We start from the raw sequence: 21,366 nt of genomic DNA on the forward strand, positions 1-21,366 counted from the left end.
GTGTCTACTTGGCACTCAGCATTAAGGAGATAGATTTGGGGGGGGTAAGGCCTTACGGTGAGACTACAGTCCTGTCCAGGGGGTGTATTTGTACATTAAGCTGCCTGACACTACAGAAAGCAGATATGTCCTCAAGGCTACTTCCTTACTTATGAGATGAGCAGAGATGTCCTCAAGGCTACTTCCTTACTTATGAGATGAGCAGAGATGTCCTCAAGGCTACTTCCTTACTTATGAGATGAGCAGAGATGTCCTCAAGGCTACTTCCTTACTTATGAGATGAGCAGAGATGTCCTCAAGGCTACTTCCTTACTTATGAGATGAGCAGAGATGTCCTCAAGTCTACTTCCTTACTTATGAGATGAGCAGAGATGTCCTCAAGTCCAAGTCAACTCTTTCGAGGGAAGAGTCGAGTCATAGTGTTGAGGACCAGCGAGTATAAATCATGGTAAATGAATGTTTTTCCCTCGGTGTGTAGACCTAGACCTGATTTCTGAGGATTGGAGCAAATCCTCCTGCCATCTTGCTAAACTGTATTCAGAGAGAAGTTGGGGAAAATGAATCCCAAACCAAGTGGAATCCAGAAGTCTCCAACACAGCACCACGGAGTCACTGACTCTTTACATATTGACCATGTTCTAAACTGGGATAAAGGAATGAGCGGTCCTCACACAGAATATAGCTGTGACGTCTCCCTGTATCTAAACATACTGTACGTTACATATACCACATTTCACCCTAATCTGTAGTTGTTTTTAGCCCAGCACCGGTAGTCTCAAATTTAGGATGTGCATATGGGCCCTCCCTTCCTCCAGGTTCTAAACTCTGGTGTTCTAAACTCTGGTGTTCTAAACTCTTTAAACTCTGGTGTTTTAAACTCTGGTGTTCTAAACTCTGGTGTTTTAAACTCTGGTGTTCTAAACTCTGGTGTTCTAAACTCTGTTGTTCTAAACTCTGTTGTTTTAAACTCTGGTGTTCTAAACTCTGGTGTTCTAAACTCTGTTGTTTTAAACTCTGGTGTTCTAAACTCTGTTGTTTTAAACTCTGGTGTTCTAAACTCTGGTGTTCTAAACTCTGGTGTTCTAAACTCTGGTGTTTTAAACTCTGGTGTTCTAAACTCTGGTGTTCTAAACTCTGGTGTTTTAAACTCTGGTGTTTTAAACTCTGGTGTTCTAAACTCTGGTGTTTTAAACTCTGGTGTTCTAAACTCTGGTGTTCTAAACTCTGGTGTTTTAAACTCTGGTGTTCTAAACTCTGGTGTTCTAAACTCTGGTGTTCTAAACTCTGGTGTTTTAAACTCTTGTTTTAAACTCTGGTGTTCTAAACTCTGGTGTTCTAAACTCTGGTGTTCTAAACTCTGTTGTTTTAAACTCTGGTGTTCTAAACTCTGGTGTTCTAAACTCTTTAAACTCTGTTGTTTTAAACTCTGGTGTTCTAAACTCTGGTGTTCTAAACTCTGGTGTTCTAAACTCTTTAAACTCTGTTGTTTTAAACTCTGGTGTTCTAAACTCTGGTGTTCTAAACTCTGTTGTTTTAAACTCTGTTGTTTTAAACTCTGGTGTTCTAAACTCTGGTGTTCTAAACTCTGGTGTTCTAAACTCTGTTGTTCTAAACTCTGTTGTTTTAAACTCTGGTGTTCTAAACTCTGTTGTTTTAAACTCTGGTGTTCTAAACTCTGGTGTTCTAAACTCTGGTGTTCTAAACTCTGGTGTTCTAAACTCTGGTGTTCTAAACTCTGTTGTTCTAAACTCTGTTGTTTTAAACTCTGTTGTTCTAAACTCTGGTGTTCTAAACTCTGGTGTTTTAAACTCTGTTGTTTTAAACTCTGTTGTTTTAAACTCTGGTGTTCTAAACTCTGGTGTTCTAAACTCTGGTGTTCTAAACTCTTTAAACTCTGGTGTTCTAAACTCTGGTGTTCTAAACTCTGGTGTTCTAAACTCTGGTGTTCTAAACTCTGGTGTTCTAAACTCTGGTGTTCTAAACTCTGTTGTTTTAAACTCTGGTGTTCTAAACTCTGGTGTTCTAAACTCTGGTGTTCTAAACTCTGGTGTTCTAAACTCTGGTGTTCTAAACTCTGGTGTTCTAAACTCTGTTGTTTTAAACTCTGTTGTTCTAAACTCTGGTGTTCTAAACTCTGGTGTTTTAAACTCTGTTTTAAACTCTGGTGTTCTAAACTCTGGTGTTTTAAACTCTGTTGTTTTAAACTCTGGTGTTCTAAACTCTGTTGTTTTAAACTCTGTTGTTTTAAACTCTGTTGTTTTAAACTCTGGTGTTCTAAACTCTGGTGTTCTAAACTCTGGTGTTCTAAACTCTGTTGTTTTAAACTCTGGTGTTCTAAACTCTGGTGTTCTAAACTCTTTAAACTCTGTTGTTTTAAACTCTGGTGTTCTAAACTCTGGTGTTCTAAACTCTGTTGTTTTAAACTCTGTTGTTTTAAACTCTGTTGTTTTAAACTCTGGTGTTCTAAACTCTGGTGTTCTAAACTCTGGTGTTCTAAACTCTGGTGTTCTAAACTCTGGTGTTTTAAACTCTGGTGTTCTAAACTCTGGTGTTCTAAACTCTGGTGTTCTAAACTCTGTTGTTTTAAACTCTGTTGTTTTAAACTCTGGTGTTCTAAACTCTGGTGTTCTAAACTCTGGTGTTCTAAACTCTGTTGTTTTAAACTCTGGTGTTCTAAACTCTGGTGTTCTAAACTCTTTAAACTCTGTTGTTTTAAACTCTGGTGTTCTAAACTCTGGTGTTCTAAACTCTGGTGTTCTAAACTCTTTAAACTCTGTTGTTTTAAACTCTGGTGTTCTAAACTCTGGTGTTCTAAACTCTGTTGTTTTAAACTCTGGTGTTCTAAACTGGTGTTCTAAACTCTGGTGTTCTAAACTCTGTTGTTCTAAACTCTGTTGTTTTAAACTCTGGTGTTCTAAACTCTGTTGTTTTAAACTCTGGTGTTCTAAACTCTGGTGTTCTAAACTCTGGTGTTCTAAACTCTGTTGTTCTAAACTCTGGTGTTCTAAACTCTGTTGTTTTAAACTCTGTTGTTCTAAACTCTGTTGTTCTAAACTCTGGTGTTTTAAACTCTGTTGTTTTAAACTCTGTTGTTTTAAACTCTGGTGTTCTAAACTCTGGTGTTCTAAACTCTGGTGTTCTAAACTCTTTAAACTCTGGTGTTCTAAACTCTGGTGTTCTAAACTCTGGTGTTCTAAACTCCGGTGTTCTAAACTCTGGTGTTCTAAACTCTGGTGTTCTAAACTCTGTTGTTTTAAACTCTGGTGTTCTAAACTCTGGTGTTTTAAACTCTGGTGTTTTAAACTCTGGTGTTCTAAACTCTGGTGTTCTAAACTCTGGTGTTCTAAACTCTGGTGTTCTAAACTCTGGTGTTCTAAACTCTGGTGTTCTAAACTCTGGTGTTTTAAACTCTGGTGTTTTAAACTCTGTTGTTCTAAACTCTGGTGTTCTAAACTCTGGTGTTCTAAACTCTGGTGTTCTAAACTCTGGTGTTCTAAACTCTGGTGTTCTAAACTCTGGTGTTCTAAACTCTGTTGTTTTAAACTCTGTTGTTCTAAACTCTGGTGTTCTAAACTCTGGTGTTTTAAACTCTGTTTTAAACTCTGGTGTTCTAAACTCTGGTGTTTTAAACTCTGTTGTTTTAAACTCTGGTGTTCTAAACTCTGTTGTTTTAAACTCTGTTGTTCTAAACTCTGGTGTTCTAAACTCTGGTGTTTTAAACTCTTGTGTTTTAAACTCTGTTGTTCTAAACTCTGTTGTTCTAAACTCTGGTGTTCTAAACTCTGGTGTTCTAAACTCTGGTGTTCTAAACTCTGGTGTTCTAAACTCTGGTGTTCTAAACTCTGGTGTTCTAAACTCTGTTGTTTTAAACTCTGTTGTTCTAAACTCTGGTGTTCTAAACTCTGGTGTTCTAAACTCTGGTGTTCTAAACTCTGGTGTTTTAAACTCTGGTGTTCTAAACTCTGTTGTTTTAAACTCTGTTGTTTTAAACTCTGTTGTTTTAAACTCTGTTGTTTTAAACTCTGGTGTTCTAAACTCTGGTGTTCTAAACTCTGGTGTTCTAAACTCTTTAAACTCTGGTGTTCTAAACTCTGGTGTTCTAAACTCTGGTGTTCTAAACTCTGGTGTTTTAAACTCTGGTGTTCTAAACTCTGGTGTTCTAAACTCTGGTGTTTTAAACTCTGGTGTTCTAAACTCTGGTGTTCTAAACTCTGTTGTTTTAAACTCTGGTGTTCTAAACTCTGGTGTTTTAAACTCTGGTGTTCTAAACTCTGGTGTTCTAAACTCTGGCGTTTTAAACTCTGGTGTTCTAAACTCTGGTGTTCTAAACTCTGGTGTTCTAAACTCTGTTGTTTTAAACTCTGTTGTTCTAAACTCTGGTGTTCTAAACTCTGGTGTTCTAAACTCTGGTGTTTTAAACTCTGTTGTTTTAAACTCTGTTGTTCTAAACTCTGTTGTTCTAAACTCTGGTGTTCTAAACTCTGGTGTTCTAAACTCTGGTGTTCTAAACTCTGTTGTTTTAAACTCTGGTGTTCTAAACTCTGGTGTTTTAAACTCTGTTGTTTTAAACTCTGGTGTTCTAAACTCTGGTGTTCTAAACTCTGTTGTTTTAAACTCTGGTGTTCTAAACTCTGGTGTTCTAAACTCTGGTGTTCTAAACTCTGGTGTTCTAAACTCTGGTGTTCTAAACTCTGGTGTTCTAAACTCTGGTGTTCTAAACTCTGTTGTTTTAAACTCTGTTGTTTTAAACTCTGTTGTTTTAAACTCTGTTGTTTTAAACTCTGGTGTTCTAAACTCTGGTGTTCTAAACTCTGGTGTTCTAAACTCTTTAAACTCTGGTGTTCTAAACTCTGGTGTTCTAAACTCTGGTGTTCTAAACTCTGGTGTTTTAAACTCTGGTGTTCTAAACTCTGGTGTTCTAAACTCTGGTGTTTTAAACTCTGGTGTTCTAAACTCTGTTGTTTTAAACTCTGGTGTTCTAAACTCTGGTGTTCTAAACTCTGGTGTTCTAAACTCTGGTGTTCTAAACTCTGGTGTTTTAAACTCTGGTGTTTTAAACTCTGTTGTTCTAAACTCTGGTGTTCTAAACTCTGGTGTTCTAAACTCTGGTGTTCTAAACTCTGGTGTTCTAAACTCTGGTGTTCTAAACTCTGGTGTTCTAAACTCTGTTGTTTTAAACTCTGTTGTTCTAAACTCTGGTGTTCTAAACTCTGGTGTTTTAAACTCTGTTTTAAACTCTGGTGTTCTAAACTCTGGTGTTTTAAACTCTGTTGTTTTAAACTCTGGTGTTCTAAACTCTGTTGTTTTAAACTCTGTTGTTCTAAACTCTGGTGTTCTAAACTCTGGTGTTTTAAACTCTTGTGTTTTAAACTCTGTTGTTCTAAACTCTGTTGTTCTAAACTCTGGTGTTCTAAACTCTGGTGTTCTAAACTCTGGTGTTCTAAACTCTGGTGTTCTAAACTCTGGTGTTCTAAACTCTGGTGTTCTAAACTCTGTTGTTTTAAACTCTGTTGTTCTAAACTCTGGTGTTCTAAACTCTGGTGTTCTAAACTCTGGTGTTCTAAACTCTGGTGTTTTAAACTCTGGTGTTCTAAACTCTGTTGTTTTAAACTCTGTTGTTTTAAACTCTGTTGTTTTAAACTCTGTTGTTTTAAACTCTGGTGTTCTAAACTCTGGTGTTCTAAACTCTGGTGTTCTAAACTCTTTAAACTCTGGTGTTCTAAACTCTGGTGTTCTAAACTCTGGTGTTCTAAACTCTGGTGTTTTAAACTCTGGTGTTCTAAACTCTGGTGTTCTAAACTCTGGTGTTTTAAACTCTGGTGTTCTAAACTCTGGTGTTCTAAACTCTGTTGTTTTAAACTCTGGTGTTCTAAACTCTGGTGTTTTAAACTCTGGTGTTCTAAACTCTGGTGTTCTAAACTCTGGCGTTTTAAACTCTGGTGTTCTAAACTCTGGTGTTCTAAACTCTGGTGTTCTAAACTCTGTTGTTTTAAACTCTGTTGTTCTAAACTCTGGTGTTCTAAACTCTGGTGTTCTAAACTCTGGTGTTTTAAACTCTGTTGTTTTAAACTCTGTTGTTCTAAACTCTGTTGTTCTAAACTCTGGTGTTCTAAACTCTGGTGTTCTAAACTCTGGTGTTCTAAACTCTGTTGTTTTAAACTCTGGTGTTCTAAACTCTGGTGTTTTAAACTCTGTTGTTTTAAACTCTGGTGTTCTAAACTCTGGTGTTCTAAACTCTGTTGTTTTAAACTCTGGTGTTCTAAACTCTGGTGTTCTAAACTCTGGTGTTCTAAACTCTGGTGTTCTAAACTCTGGTGTTCTAAACTCTGGTGTTCTAAACTCTGGTGTTCTAAACTCTGGTGTTCTAAACTCTGTTGTTTTAAACTCTGTTGTTTTAAACTCTGTTGTTTTAAACTCTGTTGTTTTAAACTCTGGTGTTCTAAACTCTGGTGTTCTAAACTCTGGTGTTCTAAACTCTTTAAACTCTGGTGTTCTAAACTCTGGTGTTCTAAACTCTGGTGTTCTAAACTCTGGTGTTTTAAACTCTGGTGTTCTAAACTCTGGTGTTCTAAACTCTGGTGTTTTAAACTCTGGTGTTCTAAACTCTGGTGTTCTAAACTCTGTTGTTTTAAACTCTGGTGTTCTAAACTCTGGTGTTTTAAACTCTGGTGTTCTAAACTCTGGTGTTCTAAACTCTGGCGTTTTAAACTCTGGTGTTCTAAACTCTGGTGTTCTAAACTCTGGTGTTCTAAACTCTGGTGTTCTAAACTCTGTTGTTTTAAACTCTGTTGTTCTAAACTCTGGTGTTCTAAACTCTGGTGTTCTAAACTCTGGTGTTTTAAACTCTGTTGTTTTAAACTCTGTTGTTCTAAACTCTGGTGTTCTAAACTCTGGTGTTCTAAACTCTGGTGTTCTAAACTCTGGTGTTCTAAACTCTGTTGTTTTAAACTCTGGTGTTCTAAACTCTGGTGTTTTAAACTCTGTTGTTTTAAACTCTGGTGTTCTAAACTCTGGTGTTCTAAACTCTGTTGTTTTAAACTCTGGTGTTCTAAACTCTGGTGTTCTAAACTCTGGTGTTCTAAACTCTGGTGTTCTAAACTCTGGTGTTCTAAACTCTTTAAACTCTGGTGTTCTAAACTCTGGTGTTCTAAACTCTGGTGTTCTAAACTCTGGTGTTCTAAACTCTGGTGTTCTAAACTCTGGTGTTCTAAACTCTTTAAACTCTGGTGTTCTAAACTCTGGTGTTCTAAACTCTGGTGTTCTAAACTCTGGTGTTCTAAACTCTGGTGTTCTAAACTCTGGTGTTCTAAACTCTTTAAACTCTGGTGTTCTAAACTCTTTAAACTCTGGTGTTCTAAACTCTGGTGTTCTAAACTCTGGTGTTCTAAACTCTGTTGTTCTAAACTCTGTTGTTTTAAACTCTGGTGTTCTAAACTCTGGTGTTCTAAACTCTGGTGTTCTAAACTCTGTTGTTTTAAACTCTGGTGTTCTAAACTCTGGTGTTCTAAACTCTGGTGTTCTAAACTCTGGTGTTCTAAACTCTGTATCCTCAACTCCATATTCTCCTGTAACATATCATAGGTGCCATGTTTCACTGCAGTCACACTATTCCATAGAGTACTTAGCTACTAATAACTGCCCTGCTTGTGATGGTGATAGAGAAAGACACCAGGTCTCATATTTTGCTCCGTCCATTAATTATGACAGAGGTTCATTCTCAAAAACCTTTGCTGGCGGTGTTCGGGCCGGGACTTGGGTTACGTTCCAGGAAGTGTCCAGGAAATGCGATCCTGCCGTGCGTTGACTGTCCCGGGTCTTCAGCCATGCCTCTAGGGCTACCCTCCAGACATTTCCCCCTGCCTCCAACCAATGTCGGCATCCCAAATGGAACCCTATTCCCTATATAGCGCACTACTTTTGACCGGGACCCATAGGGAATAGAATGCCCTATATGTCCCATTTGGGACGCATGCCACGAGTCTTCATCCTTAAATTCTCTATTGATGAGAACACGGAGAGATCTGCTTTATGGTGAGAACATGGAGAGGTCTGCTTTATGGTGGTGAGAACATGGAGAGGTCTGCTTGGTGTGGAGAACATAGAGGTCTGCTTTACGGTGAGAACATGGAGAGTTCTGCTTGGTGGTGAGAACATAGAGGTCTGCTTTATTGTGAGAACATGGAGAGGTCTGCTTTATGGTGAGAACATGGAGAGGTCTGCTTTATGATGAGAACATGGAGAGGTCTGCTTGGTGGTGAGAACATGGAGAGGTCTGCTTGGTGGTGAGAACATGGAGAGGTCTGCTTGGTGGTGAGAACATGGAGAGGTCTGCTTGGTGGTGAGAACATGGAGAGATCTGCTTGGTGGTGAGAACATGGAGAGGTCTGCTTGGTGGTGAGAACATGGAGAGGTCTGCTTGGTGGTGAGAACATGGAGAGGTCTGCTTTATGGTGAGAACATGGAGAGGTCTGCTTGGTGGTGAGAACATGGAGAGGTGTGTTTTATGAAGATTCATAATGATAAGTATCAGGTCATTCAAAGTCCCTGCTATACTCTGATCGTGTAAGACACTGAATCAAATCAAAGTTGTCACGTGCGCCAAATACAACAGGTGTAGTAGACCTTACAGTGAAATGCTGAATACAACAGGTGTAGTAGACCTTACAGTGAAATGCTGAATACAACAGGTGTAGTAGACCTCACAGTGAAATGTTGAATACAACAGGTGTAGTAGACCTCACAGTGAAATGCTGAATACAACAAGTGTAGTAGACCTTACAGTGAAATGCTGAATACAACAGGTGTAGTAGACCTTACAGTGAAATGCTGAATACAACAGGTGTAGTAGACCTCACAGTGAAATGCTGAATACAACAGGTTTAGGTAGACCTTACAGTGAAATGCTGAATACAACAGGTGTAGTAGACCTTACAGTGAAATGCTGAATACAACAGGTGTAGGTAGACCTTACAGTGAAATGCTGAATACAACAGGTGTAGTAGACCTCACAGTGAAATGCTGAATACAACAGGTGTAGTAGACCTCACAGTGAAATGCTGAATACAACAGGTTTAGGTAGACCTTACAGTGAAATGCTGAATACAACAGGTGTAGTAGACCTTACAGTGAAATGCTGAATACAATAGGTGTAGTAGACCTCACAGTGAAATGCTGAATACAACAGGTGTATTAGACCTTACAGTGAAATGCTGAATACAACAGGTGTAGTAGACCTCACAGTGAAATGCTGAATACACCAGGTGTAGTAGACCTTACAGTGAAATGCTGAATACAACAGGTGTAGTAGACCTTACAGTGAAATGCTGAATACAACAGGTGTAGTAGACCTCACAATGAAATGCTGAATACAACAGGTGTATTAGACCTTACAGTGAAATGCTGAATACAACAGGTGTAGTAGACCTCACAGTGAAATGCTGAATACAACAGGTGTAGGTAGACCTTACAGTGAAATGCTGAATACAACAGGTGTATTAGACCTCACAGTGAAATGCTGAATACAACAGGTGTAGTAGACCTTACAGTGAAATGCTGAATACAACAGGTGTATTAGACCTTACAGTGAAATGCTGAATACAACAGGTGTAGTAGACCTCAAAGTGAAATGCTGAATACAACAGGTGTAGGTAGACCTTACAGTGAAATGCTGAATACAACAGGTCTAGTAGACCTCACAGTGAAATGCTGAATACAACAGGTGTAGTAGACCTTACAGTGAAATGCTGAATACAACAGGTGTATTAGACCTCACAGTGAAATGCTGAATACAACAGGTGTAGTAGACCTCACAGTGAAATGCTGAATACAACAGGTGTAGGTAGACCTTACAGTGAAATGCTGAATACAACAGGTGTATTAGACCTCACAGTGAAATGCTGAATACAACAGGTGTAGTAGACCTTACAGTGAAATGCTGAATACAACAGGTGTAGTAGATCTCACAGTGAAATGCTGAATACAACAGGTGTAGTAGACCTTACAGTGAAATGCTGAATACAACAGGTGTGCGGTTGGAGGCCGAGCAGTTACCATACCAGGCAGTGATGCAACCAGTCAGGATGCTCTCGATGTTGCAGCTGTAGAACCTTTTGAGGATCTGAGGACCCATGCCAAATCTTTTTAGTTTCCTGAGGGAGAATAGGCTTTGTCATGCCCTCTTCATGACGGTCTTGGTGTGTTTGGACCATTCTTGTTTGTTGGTGATGTGGACACCGAGGAACTTGAAGCTCTCAACCTGATGCATTACTGTGAAGGCTGCCATGCATTGGTACAGTGAGAGTTCAGAGGTGTAGCTACAGTTGAAGTCGGAAGTTTACATACACTTAGGTTGGATTCATTAAAACTCGTTTTTCAACCACTCCACACATTTCTTGTTAACAAACTATGGTTTTGGCAAGTCGGTTAGGACATCTACTTTGTGCACGACACAAGTCATTTTTCCAACAATTGTTTACAGACAGATTATTTCACTTATTATTCACTGTATCACAATTCCAGTGGGTCAGGAGTTTACATACACTAAGTTGACTGTGCCTTTAAATAGCTTGGAAAATTCCAGAAAGGCCTACCTTCAAACTCAGTGCCTCTTTGCTTGACATCATGGGAAAATCAAAAGAAATCAGCCAAGACCTCAGGGGGAAAACAAATAATGTAGACCAAGTCTGGTTCATCCTTGGGAGCAATTTCCAAAAGCCTGAAGGTACCACGTTCATCTGTACAAACAATAGTACGCAAGTATAAACACCATGGGACCACGCAGCTGTTATACCGCTCAGGAAGGAGATGCGTTCTGTCTCCTAGAGATGAACAAACTTTGGTGCGAAATGAGAAAATCAATCCCAGAACAACAGCAAATGACCCTGTGAAGATGCTGGACGAAACAGGTACAGAAGTATCTATATCCACACTAAAATGAGTCCTATATCGACATAACCTGAAAGGCCACTCAGCAAGGAAGAAGCCACTGCTCCAAAACCGCCATAAAAAAGCCAGACTACGGTTTGCAACTGCACCTGGGGACAAAGATCCTACTTTTTGGAGAAATATCCTCTGGTTCGATGAAACAAAAATAGAACTGTTTGGCCATAATGACCATTGTTATGTTTGCAGGAAAAATCAAATCATAAAATGTATTTATATAGCCCTTCGTACATCAGCTGATATCTCAAAGTGCTGTACAGAAACCCAGCCTAAAACCCCAAACAGCAAGCAATGCAGGTGTAGAAGCACGTTGGCTAGGAAAAACTCCCTAGAAAGGCCAAAACCTAGGAAGAAACCTAGAGAGGAACCAGGCTATGAGGGGTGGGCCAGTCCTCTTCTGGCTGTGCCGGGTGGAGATTATAACAGAACATGGCCAAGATGTTCAAATGTTCATAAATGACCAGCATGGTCAAATAATAATAATCACAGTGGTTGTAGAGGGTCATCACCTCCGGAGTAAATGTCAGTTGGCTTTTCATAGCCGATCATTCAGAGTATCTCTACCGCTCCTGCTGTCTCTAGAGAGTTGAAAACAGCAGGTCTGGGACAGGTAGCACGTCCGGTGAACAGGTCAGGGTTCCATAGCCGCAGGCAGAACAGTTGAAACTGGAGCAGCAGCACGACCAGGTGGAAAAGGGACAGCAAGGAGTCATCATGCCAGATAGTCCTGAGGCATGGTCCTAGGGCTCAGGTCTTCCGAGAGAGAGAGAGAAAGAAAGAGAGAATTAGAGAGAGCGTACTTAAATTCACACAGGACACTGGATAAGACAGGAGAAATACTCCAGATATAACAGACTGGAAAAAGGGGTAGGCTTGCAAGACGAATAACACCATCCCAACCGTGAAGCACGGGGTGCCTTGTTGTGGTGGTGCCTTGTTGTGGGGGTTCCTTGCTTCAGGAGGGACTGGTGCACTTCACAAAATAGAAGGCATCATGAGGGAGGACAATTATGTGGATATATTGAAGCAATGTCTCAAGACATCAGTCAGGAAGTTAAAGCTTGGTCACAAATAGGTCTTCCATATGGACAATGACTCCAACCATACTTCCAAAGTGGTGGCAAAATGGTTTAAGGACAACAAAGTCAAGGTATTGGAGAGGCCATCACAAAGCCCTGACCTCAATCCTACATAAAATTTGTGGGCAGAACTGAAAATGCGTGTGCGAGCAAGGAGGCCTACAAACCTGACTCAGTTACACCAGCTCTGTCAGGAGGAATGGGACAAAATTCACCCAATTTATTGTGGGAAGCTTGTGGAAGGCTCCCCAAAATGTTTGACCCAAGTTAAACAATTGAAAGGCAATGTTACGAAATACTAATCTGAGTGTATGTAAACTTCTGACCCACTGGGAATGTGATGAAAGAAATAAAAGCTGAAATAAATCATTCTCTGTACCATTATTCTGACATTTCACATTCTTAAAATAAAGTGGTGATCCTAACTGACAGGGAATTTTTACTAGGATTAAATGTCAGGAATTGTGAAAAACTGAGTTTAAATGTATTTGGCTAAGGTGTATGTAAACTTCCGACTTCAAATGTAGGTGAGAGGAGTGCGTTGTGGTCGTGAGGTCGGCAACGGGGACGAAGTGACTGCTGAACACGAGGGGTTCATTATTCCCTACGTAATGCACAGCTTTTGACCAGAGCCCTATTGAGTATACAGTGCCATTTGAGTGTTGAATTTCATATTTTATTTAATCTTTATTTAACTTGGCAAGTCAGTTACAAACAAATTCTTATTTGTTTGCCCTGGCCAAGCCCTAACCCGGATGACACTGGGCCAATTGTGCGCCGCCCTATGGGACTCCCAAACACTGAATCGAACCGGGGTCTGTAGTGACGCCTCTAGCACTGAGATGCAGTGCCTTATACCACTGCGCCACTCGGGAGCCCAAAGGGGGTGTGTGGCTGAGTGTCTCCTGCACTATAAACTCTATAGAGTCAGGGGCGGCAGGGTAGCCTAGTGGTTAGAGCGTTGGACTAGTAACTGGAAAGTTGCAAGTTCAAACTCCCAAGCTGACAAGGTACAAATCTGTCGTTCTGCCCCTGAACAGGCAGTTAACCCACTGTTCCCTGGTAGGCCGTAAATAAGAATTTGTTCTTAACTGACTTGCCTAGTTAAATAAAGGTAGAATAAAATAAATGGTACCCGATTACCTTTATAGTGCCTTTCAGGGTTATGTTCAAAAAGCAGGGCATAGGGGGCCATCAGAGACGCATCCGCCAGACAGGAAGTTTGACAGTTGGCCATCTAAGCTTCTAAGGAATAAATGCAGCTAATTTCCTGCCTCCGGGTTCCTTTCTACACAAAAACACTGGGGTTTTCAGCTTCATCTCACGATGTGTCTCCTTCCTCTGTGACTGTTTTAGATGTGTCAGAGGCGTGTGTTGATTGGCATTGTGTAAGGCTTCCCTCCTGTCACTGACAGATGTACTGAAGAAAATACACAGATTAGATCAGTAGGGAAAACGTAGCAAACTCTTTTTTTGGAAAATGGAAATCTGTGTTATTATTGGACAAGTCTAGGTAGTTCCCTCCCATTTCATTCTGTTTTCTAAAATGTTTTTCCCATACTGAATACGACCCATGAGGTTCTGTCTCACACAGAGGGCTGAAGTTAACCACACAGATTGGACAAATGTTTACAGTGTGGGCTTTTTCCTGTGCCCTAATTTGTCAGTGGAGCCATCAGTCATCAGGGCCCCATAGTCAGACCCCACCCACCAGTCAACCAGCTTCCTGGACCTGAAGTGTTTCCTTGTTTCACTGATCAATGGAACGATCTCTGTCTCTGTCTCTGTCCCTGTCTCTCTCTCTCTCTGTCTCTCTCTCTCTCTCTCTCTCTCTCTGTCTGTCTGTCTGTCTGTCTGTCTGTCTGTCTGTCTGTCTGTCTGTCTGTCTGTCTGTCTGTCTGTCTGTCTGTCTGTCTGTCTGTCTCTCTCTGTCTCTCTCTCTTTGTCTGTCACTCTCTCTCTTTGTCTCCCTCTCTCTGTCTCTGTGTCTCTCTCTGTCGTCTGTCTGTCTGTCTGTCTGTCTGTCTGTCTGTCTGTCTCTCTGTCTCTCTCTACGTCTGCCTTTCTCAATAGCAAGGCTATGCCCACTGAGTCTGTACATAGTCAAAGCTTTCCTTAAGTTTGGGTCAGTCACAGTGGTCAGGTATTCTGCTGCTGTGTACTCTCTGTTTAGGGCCAAATAGCATTCTTGTTTTTATTTCCAATGTGTCAAGTAATTATCTTTTTGTTTTCTCATGATTTGGTTGGGTGTTCTCTCCAATTTACGTTGTACACAGAGGGTAATTTTGCAGAATAGAATTCTGCATGCAGAGTCTCAATTTGGTGTTTGTCCCATTATGTGAATTATTGGCTGAGTGGACCCCAGACCTCACAACCATAAAGGGCAATGGGTTCTATAACTCTCCTCTAGCCGGTCTGGGGCAGTAGAATAACTCTCCTCTAGCCGGCCTGGGGCAGTAGGGATGTAGAATATCTCTCCTCTGGCCGGCCTGGGGCAGTAGGGATGTATAATATCTCTCCTCTAGCCGGCCTGGGGCAGTAGGGATGTAGAATATCTCTCCTCTGGCCGGCCTGGGGCAGTAGGGATGTAGAATATCTCTCCTCTGGCCGGCCTGGGGCAGTAGGGATGTATAATATCTCTCCTCTAGCCGGCCTGGGGCAGTAGGGATGTAGAATATCTCTCCTCTGGCCGGCCTGGGGTAGGAGGGATGTAGAATATCTCTCCTCTAGCCAGCCTGGGGCAGTAGAATAACTCTCCTCTAGCCGGTCTGGGGCAGGAGGGATGTAGAATATCTCTCCTCTGGCCGGTCTGGGGCAGTAGGGATGTAGAATATCTCTCCTCTGGCCGGCCTGGGGCAGTAGAATATCTCTCCTCTGGCCGGTCTGGGGCAGTAGAATAACTGTCCTCTGGCCGGCCTGGGGCAGTAGGGATGTAGAATATCTCTCCTCTGGCCAGCCTGGGGCAGTAGAATATCTCTCCTCTAGCCAGCCTGGGGCAGTAGGGATGTAGAATAACTCCCCTCTGGCCGGCCTGGGGCAGTAGGGATGTATAATATCTCTCCTCTGGCCGGCCTGGGGCAGTAGAATATCTCTCCTCTGGCCGGCCTGGGGCAGTAGGGATGTAGAATATCTGTCCTCTGGCCAGTCTGGGGCAGTAGAATATCTGTCCTCTGGCCAGCCTGGGGCAGTAGAATATCTCTCCTCTGGCCGGCCTGGGGCAGGAGGGATGTAGAATATCTCTCCTCTGGGCACTGATGTTGACGTGGAAGGGACGACAGCTGAATTCCAAATAGACCCCTAGACCATACACCCTAGCCCCCTACCCCCTAGGCACTCCTGTATATGTGTGAGGTTTGAATTGGTCTGTGGCTAAGTAATATCGGGAAACTTCTACCAAGCCAATCAGATTGCAAGCTGAAGCTATTTCCGTAATGCTCATCTATCCTCTTCTCACTGAGGTTAATAAGAGTTGATGGATGTATTTATCCAATCATTAGACCGGGACTAGTTCCGTATTTTATCTAACGGGTGGCATCCCTAAGTCTAAATATTGCTGTTACATTGTACAACCTTCAATGTTATGTCATAATGATGTACAATTCTGGCAAATTAATTACGGTCTTTGTTAGGAAGAAATGGTCTTCACAGAGTTCGGCAACGAGCCAGGCGGCCCAAACCGCTGCATATACTCTGCATACACAGAACGCAAGAGAAGTGACACAATTTTAGGCACCGCATCGATTATATGCAACGCAGGACAAGCTAGTTAAACTAGTAATATCATCAACCATGTGTAGTTAACTAGTGATTATGTTAGGATTGATTTATTGTTTTTTATAAGATCAGTTTAACGCTAGCTAGCAATTTACCATGGCTCCTTGCTGCCTGCACTCGTGTAACAGGTGGTCAGCCTGTCACGCGGTCTCCTCATGGATTGCAATATAATCGGCCACCAAAAAATGCAGATTACCGATTTGTTATGAAAACTTGAAGTCGCCCTAATTAATCGGTCGACCTCTAATCTTGGCACTGTAATGTTGAAATGTGTGTTGACATTAAAAAGATACAACCAGGCTGGATTTTGTTGTATATTTGTTGTGAAGTGTACCCGGGATAACATCCGGCTACTCAGGTTGGCTGACTGGGTTGGAAGATTAGATCTCTCAACCTCTCTCACTACTATAACGAGTTGTAGTAACACCCAGAACATTCAGATAGACCACGACTGTTTTGTTTCTTGGAAGAGCAGAGAAATGTGACACTGCTACCCAGGGTTTATTTCTGGGTTCCAGATGGTTGGTTGTGACTGAGTAGCCATTCTGTTTTCTCTCTCAATTTCAGCTCGGTGCAGAACAGTGAGCGCGGGAAGAAGATGGGGGCAGCTGTGATCACCACCAGTCGGAGTGTTGTGCAGACTGGGAAGGCAGTAGGTGAGACCGAGTCAGCCTCTCTAGCCAACCCTTCCCCAGTGAGACAAACAAACAGACAGACAGACAGATACTCTCTAGCCAACCCTTCCCCGGTGAGACAGACAATCCAACTCTCTAGCCAACCCTTCCCCGGTGAGAGAGAGAGAGAGAGAGAGAGAGAGAGAGAGTGAGACAAACAGACACTCTTTAGCCAACCCTTCCCCAGTGAGACAAACAGACAGACATACTAACAGGAAAACCAGAATCCTGCAAACAAAATGTCTGGAAAACCTGTGATTTTTGGGAAAGTTACTGTAATTTTGCAACCCTAACAGTACAGTGCATTCAGGAAAGTATTCAAATCCCTTGACTTTTCCACATTTTATCACATTTCAGCCTAGAAATTTTTGCAACTCTATTACAAATAAAATACAGAAATATTCCATTTACATAAGTATTCAGACCCTTCGCAGTACTTTGTTGAAGCAACTTTGGCCGCGATTACAGCCTCAAGTCTTCTTGGGTATGACGCTACAAGCTTGCCACATCTGTATTTGGGGAGTTTCTCCCATTCTTCTCTGCAGATCCTCTCAAGCTCTGTCAGGTTGGATGGGGAGCGTCACCGCACAGCTATAGGGTCATTGTCCTGTTGGAAGGTGAACCTTCGCCCCAGTCTGAGGTCCTGAGCGCTCTGGAGCAGGTTTTCATCAAGGATCTCTCTGTACTTTGCTCCGTTCATCTTTCCCTCACTCTTGACTAGTCTCCCAGTCCCTGCCGCTGAAAAACATCTCCACAGCATGATACTGCCACCACCATGCTTCACCGTAGGGATGGTGCCAGGTTTTCTCCAGACGTGGCACTTGGCATTCAGGCCAAAGAGTTCAATCTTGGTTTCATCAAACCAGATAATCTTGTTTCTCATGGTCAGAGTCCTTTAGGTGCCTATTGGCAAACACCAAGTGGGCTGTCATGTGCCTTTTACTGAGGAGTGGCTTCCGTCTGGCCACTCTACCATAAAGGCCTGATTGGTGGCATGCTGCAGAGATGGTTGTCCTTCTGGATGTTTCTCCCAGCTCTGTCAGAGTGACCATTGGGTTCTTGGTCACCTCCCTGACCAAGGCCCTTCTCCCCCGATTGCTCAGTTTTCCAGTCAGCCAGCTATAAGAAGAGTCTTGGTGTTTCCAAACTTCTTTCATTTAAGAGTGATGGAGGCCACTGTGTTCTTGGGGACCTTCAATGCTGCAGAAATGTTTTGGTACCCTTCCCCAGATCTGTGCCTCGACACAATTCTATCTCATAGCTCTACTGACAATTCCTTTGACCTTATGGCTTGGTTTTTACTCTGACATGCACTGTCAACTGTGGGACCTTATATAAACAGGTGTTTGCCTTTCCAAATCATGTCCAAATCAATTGAATTTACCACAGGTGGACTTCAATCAAGTTGTAGAAACATCTCAAGGATGATCAATGGAAACTAAATTTCGAGTCTCATAGCAAAGTGTCTGAATTCTTATGTAAATAATATATTTCTGTTTATTATATTTTATACATTTGCACACAAAAAAAGATAAATTAATTATTGCTTTGTCATTATGGAGTATTGTGTGTAGATTGAGGGAAAAATTATATATTTAATCCATTTTAGATAAGGCTGTAATGTAACAAAATGTGGAAACGGTCTAGGGGTCTGAGTACTTTCCAAATGCGCTGTATAATGTATATCTAATCCCTCCTGTCTCCATCCTCCAGGTCAGTCGGTGGGTGTAGCTCTGAGCAGCGCTAAGTCAGCCATGTCCTCCTGGTTCTCTATCGTACCCACTCCAGCAGCCTCACCAGAGCCTCAGTTACCTACAGAGACCAAGCCTTGACCACCTGCCTGTCCCCCTCACCCAGTCTCTTCTCACAGCAGTTGTCTAGCGGGAGAGACTAGGGTTAACCTACCCCCCCCTCAACAGTCATCATCAATTCATCTTTCCATGATTTCTTGCACTCTTTCTCCTCATTCTCAAACCCCATTGGAGAAAAAATTCAAGAGGGGGGAGGAATCTTGGACTGTGACCTCCAATACAGTTGAGGCACTTCTCCTCTCAGATCACAACATATTTTTTATTTAACTAGGCAAGTCAGTTAAGAATAAATTATTATTTACTATGACAGCCTACCGGGGAACAGTGGGTTAACTGCCTTGTTCAGGGGCAGAACGACAGATTTTTACCTTGTCAGCTCGGGGATTCGATCTTGCAACCTTTCGGTTACAAGTCCACCGCTCTAACCACTAGGCTACCTGCCTCCTCTACACTCTAACCACATGCCGCCCCTAGATGGCAAAACAGATGGATCCTGTTTGTGTCCCAAATGGCACCCTATTCCCTTCTATAGTGCACTACAGTTTTTCAAAATGGAAAAAAATACTTTAAAATAATATTTTTTTATAAAGGGAATAGATTGCCATTTAGGATGCATCCCAGGTGTCCAGGACACTCCTTTCATCCTCTATACAACTGCTCCAGTATGGAGGGAGGGCAGACAGACAGACAGACAGACAGACAGACAGACAGGCAGGCAGGCAGGCAGGCAGGCAGGCAGACAGACAGGCAGACAGACAGGCAGACAGACAGGCAGGCAGACAGACAGGCAGGCAGGCAGACAGACAGACATTTCCTTGCTCAGAGTCTCAGCCTCTTTAGATTTGAATGTTTTCTCTGTGTTTTTATCCCAGTGTTTTTCTCTAGCTGTATATCAACAAGGTGTATACTGTCTATACTGACAGTCTTTAATGACAGTGTGAGTCGCTGTCGGAATGGTACCACTCCTACGCAACTCTCGTCCCCTGCAGGCAGAATCGACACGCTATCTGACCTAAGACAATGGTGTTACTGTAAATCAACAAGACACTGGGGCCAGAGCAAGTTGATCTCACATTGAACAGGTGGACTCCCAAATGGAAACCTATCCCATATATAGTGCACTACTTCTGTCCAGATCCCTAAGGGGTTGGTGGGTTGGATTGGGTTGGTTGGTTGGTGGGGTTGCGTGGGTGAGCGGGGGGGTTGTTGGTTGGGTTGGTGGGCGGGTTAGTTTGGTGGGCGGGTTAGTTTGGGTTGGTGCCATTCTGTTCGTCACTCCTTCAGGAAGAGAACTGGTTTGGACTCGTTATATCCATCCATGATAGTATTCTATCTTATGATGACATGTTATAGTGAACTCTGTAGAGAGATGACGGCTGGAGGAATGTGGGATATAAACAAATATACTGTATTTAGCCTTTTTTATATATTGATGTAGTTCTGTCCTTGAGCTGTTGTCTATTCATGTTCTGTATTATGTTTTATGTGTTGTGTGGAACCCCAGGAAGAGTGTCTGCTGCTATAGCAACAGCTAATGGGGGATTCTAATAAAATACCAGAAAATGAGTTTGTTGGACTCCCACATAATCATTATGTTTCCCTCGTCGTCATGACAACACTGGAACCAATCACTACTAATCTATGGACGACACCAAACTACGGTGTTGTCTGACATGGCACCCTATTCCCTATAAAGTGCACTACTTTTGATCAGTGGCTTTGGTCAAAAGTAGTGCACTACGTAGGGAATTGTATGTGTCTGTACAAAGTAAAGAGGATTTTTATACTGAACAAAAAAATATAAATGCAACAATTTTACCGAGTTACATTTCATATGTGGAAATCAGTCCTCGGGATATCGTTACGGTAATTCATGGGCCTCGGGATATCGTTACGGTAATTCATGGGCCTCGGGATATCGTTACGGTAATTCATGGGCCTCGGGATATCGTTACGGTAATTCATGGGCCTCGGGATATCGTTACGGTAATTCATGAGCCTCGGGATATCGTTACAGTAATTCATGGGCCTCGAGATATCGTTACGGTAATTCATGGGCCTTGGGGGATCGTTACGGTAATTCATGGGCCTCGGGATATCGTTACGGTAATTCATGGGCCTCGGGATATCGTTACGGTAATTCATGGGCCTCGGGATATCGTTACGGTAATTCATGGGCCTCGGGATATCGTTACGGTAATTCATGAGCCTCGGGATATCGTTACAGTAATTCATGGGCCTCGAGATATCGTTACGGTAATTCATGGGCCTTGGGGGATCGTTACGGTAATTCATGGGCCTCGGGATATCGTTACGGTAATTCATGGGCCTCGGGATATCGTTACAGTAATTCATGAGCCTCGGGATATCGTTACGGTAATTCATGGGCCTCGGGATATCGTTACGGTAATTCATGGGCCTCGGGATATCGTTACGGTAATTCATGGGCCGCGGGATATCGTTACGGTAATTCATGGGCCTCGGGATATCGTTACGGTAATTCATGGGCCTTGGGATATCGTTACAGTAATTCATGAGCCTCGGGATATCGTTACGATATTTCATGGGCCTCGAGATATCATTACGGTAATTCATGGGCCTCGGGATATCGTTACAGTAATTCATGAGCCTCGGGATATCGTTACGGTAATTCATGGGCCTCGAGATATCATTACGGTAATTCATGGGCCTCGGGATATCGTTACGGTAATTCATGGGCCTCGGGATATCGTTACAGTAATTCATGGGCCTTGGGATATCGTTACGGTAATTCATGAGCCTCGGGATATCGTTACGATATTTCATGGGCCTCGGGATATCGTTACGGTAATTCATGAGCCTCGGGATATCGTTACGGTAATTCATGGGCCTCGGGATATCGTTACGGTATTTCATGGGCCTCGGGATATCGTTACGGTATTTCTGTGCATTCAAATTGCCATCAATAATATAAAATGTTGTCTGTAGTTTAAGCCTGCCCAAACCATAACCCCACCACCATCATGAAGCACAACGTTGACATTAGCAAACCGCTCGAACACACGACGCCATGCACGTGGTCTGCGGTTGTGAGGCCAGTTGGACTTA

At 42.3% G+C, this 21,366-nt stretch overlaps 1 protein-coding gene across 8 annotated transcripts in view; it reads left to right on the plus strand.

Moving 5' to 3' along the window:
• LOC110536599 (late secretory pathway protein AVL9 homolog) overlaps window positions 1–19,842 on the plus strand; it is a 57,955-nt gene extending 38,113 nt beyond the window's left edge. For all 8 annotated transcript variants that reach the window (XM_036934706.2, XM_090189230.1, XM_090189229.1 and 5 more), the window contains 2 exons: window positions 16,362–16,450; window positions 18,182–19,842. In XM_036934706.2, the coding sequence (XP_036790601.2) occupies window positions 16,362–16,450; window positions 18,182–18,300 (208 nt within the window). In that variant the 3' untranslated portion in view covers window positions 18,301–19,842. The remainder of the gene's footprint in view (window positions 1–16,361; window positions 16,451–18,181) is intronic.
• The last annotated feature ends 1,524 nt before the right edge of the window (window positions 19,843–21,366 follow it).

This window comes from Oncorhynchus mykiss, chromosome 11 (genome assembly GCF_057628025.1).
Source record: "Oncorhynchus mykiss isolate SJ-2025 chromosome 11, ASM5762802v1, whole genome shotgun sequence".
Taxonomy (NCBI): domain Eukaryota; kingdom Metazoa; phylum Chordata; class Actinopteri; order Salmoniformes; family Salmonidae; genus Oncorhynchus; species Oncorhynchus mykiss.